Raw genomic sequence first — 1462 nt, forward strand, 5'->3', positions numbered from 1 at the left:
CACAGTCCAAAGACATGCGGTATAGGTGAACTGGGTAGGCTAAATTGTCCGTTGTGTATGAGTGTAAATGTGTGTATGGATGTTTCCCAGAGATGGGTTGCAGCTGGAAGGGCATCCACTGTGTAAAACATGTGCTGGATAAGTTCTCGGTTCATTCCACTGTGGTGACCCCCATTTAATAAAGGGACTAAGCCGAAAAAAAAAATGAATGAATAAATATTTGGACAAGAAACAGAACAAAAAATATATAAGTAAGAAGTGTAGTCAGTATAATATATATATCACTGTCATATAAAATAATACTTTTTTTTTTCTTAGGTTTGTTTTGAAAAAGACATCTCTGGAAGTCTTCCCCTCATCATGTCAGAAACTCAGTCAACGTCTGCCCAAACCGAAGTGCCCGAGTCTCCAGAAGTGGAGTGTCCGGTTTGCTATCAAGAATACGACCAGCACTCCAAACTCCCGCGTATGCTGGAATGTCTTCACGTCTTCTGCACAGAGTGTCTCCGCAAAATCCAGCTCACCCCTCTACACCCACCCGACCCCGACAGCGCCCCCTCCATCTCCTGCCCACTGTGCCGTCACTCCACCCCTCTTCAAGGTGGAGATGCACATTCACTCCCATGCAACTCGCGGATTCTTGCGCAGCTCCCTCCGGTGGCCTTCCGTCTGCCAGCTTCAGTGTCAGCCCGGCTGGCCACGGTCACACAACGGCTGGTTCTGTCTCTGGGCGAGAGGGACACTCGCTTCATAATTCTGCCTACTGTCAGTCTGAGGGTGGAGCAGATGGGGGATGCCACAGAAAGGGCGAACCCTCCTCGGGTGATGCATCGGGAGATGGAGGTTCTGAGAGGACACAAAAAAACTCTTATGTGTGTTCAGGTTCTGGCTGTCATCTTCTGGGTTATGTTTGTGCTGACCTGCGTGGTCGGGGTTGTGTTCGGGCCAAGCCTCTTTCATAATTAAAGAGATATTCACCCAAAAAATTAAAATACTCGCCCTTAAGCGTTTATGGGTGTATTTTTTATGTTGATCACAAAAGCAGATCTTTTGAAAGAGGAAAACTGGTATCCGTTGACTTTTATAGCAGGAAATACAAACATGAAAGTCATTGGTTACAGGTTTTCAACATACTTTATATCTTCCTTTGTGTTCATCAGAAGAAGGACATTCAGACAGGTTTGAAACAAGTGAACACTCAAAGAAATTATGTTTGCTGCTTGTTCGAACAACTTATTTAAAATGAGCTGAATCAACACAATACTTGGGGGGTTTTGGGACAATATCATTGTTTTATGTTCAATCCACTTCAATTTGTAAAGACAAGTTAAATCGATTTGTGTGAGGACAACATGGAGGAATTGTGTGGAACCCTGCATTTATTCCAGTGAAGCCTGAGGAAAAGAAAAATGGTAAGTTTTGGGTGAAAGGGAAGTTTGCACCACACAGTTTTCTACTAAAT

General features: G+C 44.1%; 1 protein-coding gene across 1 annotated transcript; it reads left to right on the plus strand.

The window, feature by feature from the left end:
* Positions 1-330: 330 nt before the first annotated feature.
* On the plus strand, positions 331-966 carry si:ch73-335l21.2 (RING finger domain-containing protein). The gene has a single exon (XM_056460817.1). The coding sequence runs from the start codon at positions 361-363 to the stop codon at positions 964-966; it is 606 nt and encodes a 201-aa protein (XP_056316792.1). The 5' UTR covers positions 331-360.
* Positions 967-1462: the final 496 nt, after the last annotated feature.

Source organism: Danio aesculapii, chromosome 7, assembly GCF_903798145.1.
Source record: "Danio aesculapii chromosome 7, fDanAes4.1, whole genome shotgun sequence".
Classification (NCBI taxonomy): domain Eukaryota; kingdom Metazoa; phylum Chordata; class Actinopteri; order Cypriniformes; family Danionidae; genus Danio; species Danio aesculapii.

Coding starts and splice junctions, on each gene's coding strand:
- si:ch73-335l21.2 (XM_056460817.1), top strand. CDS start 361: ATGTCAGAAACTCAGTCAACGTCTGCCCAAACCGAAGTGCCCGAGTCT.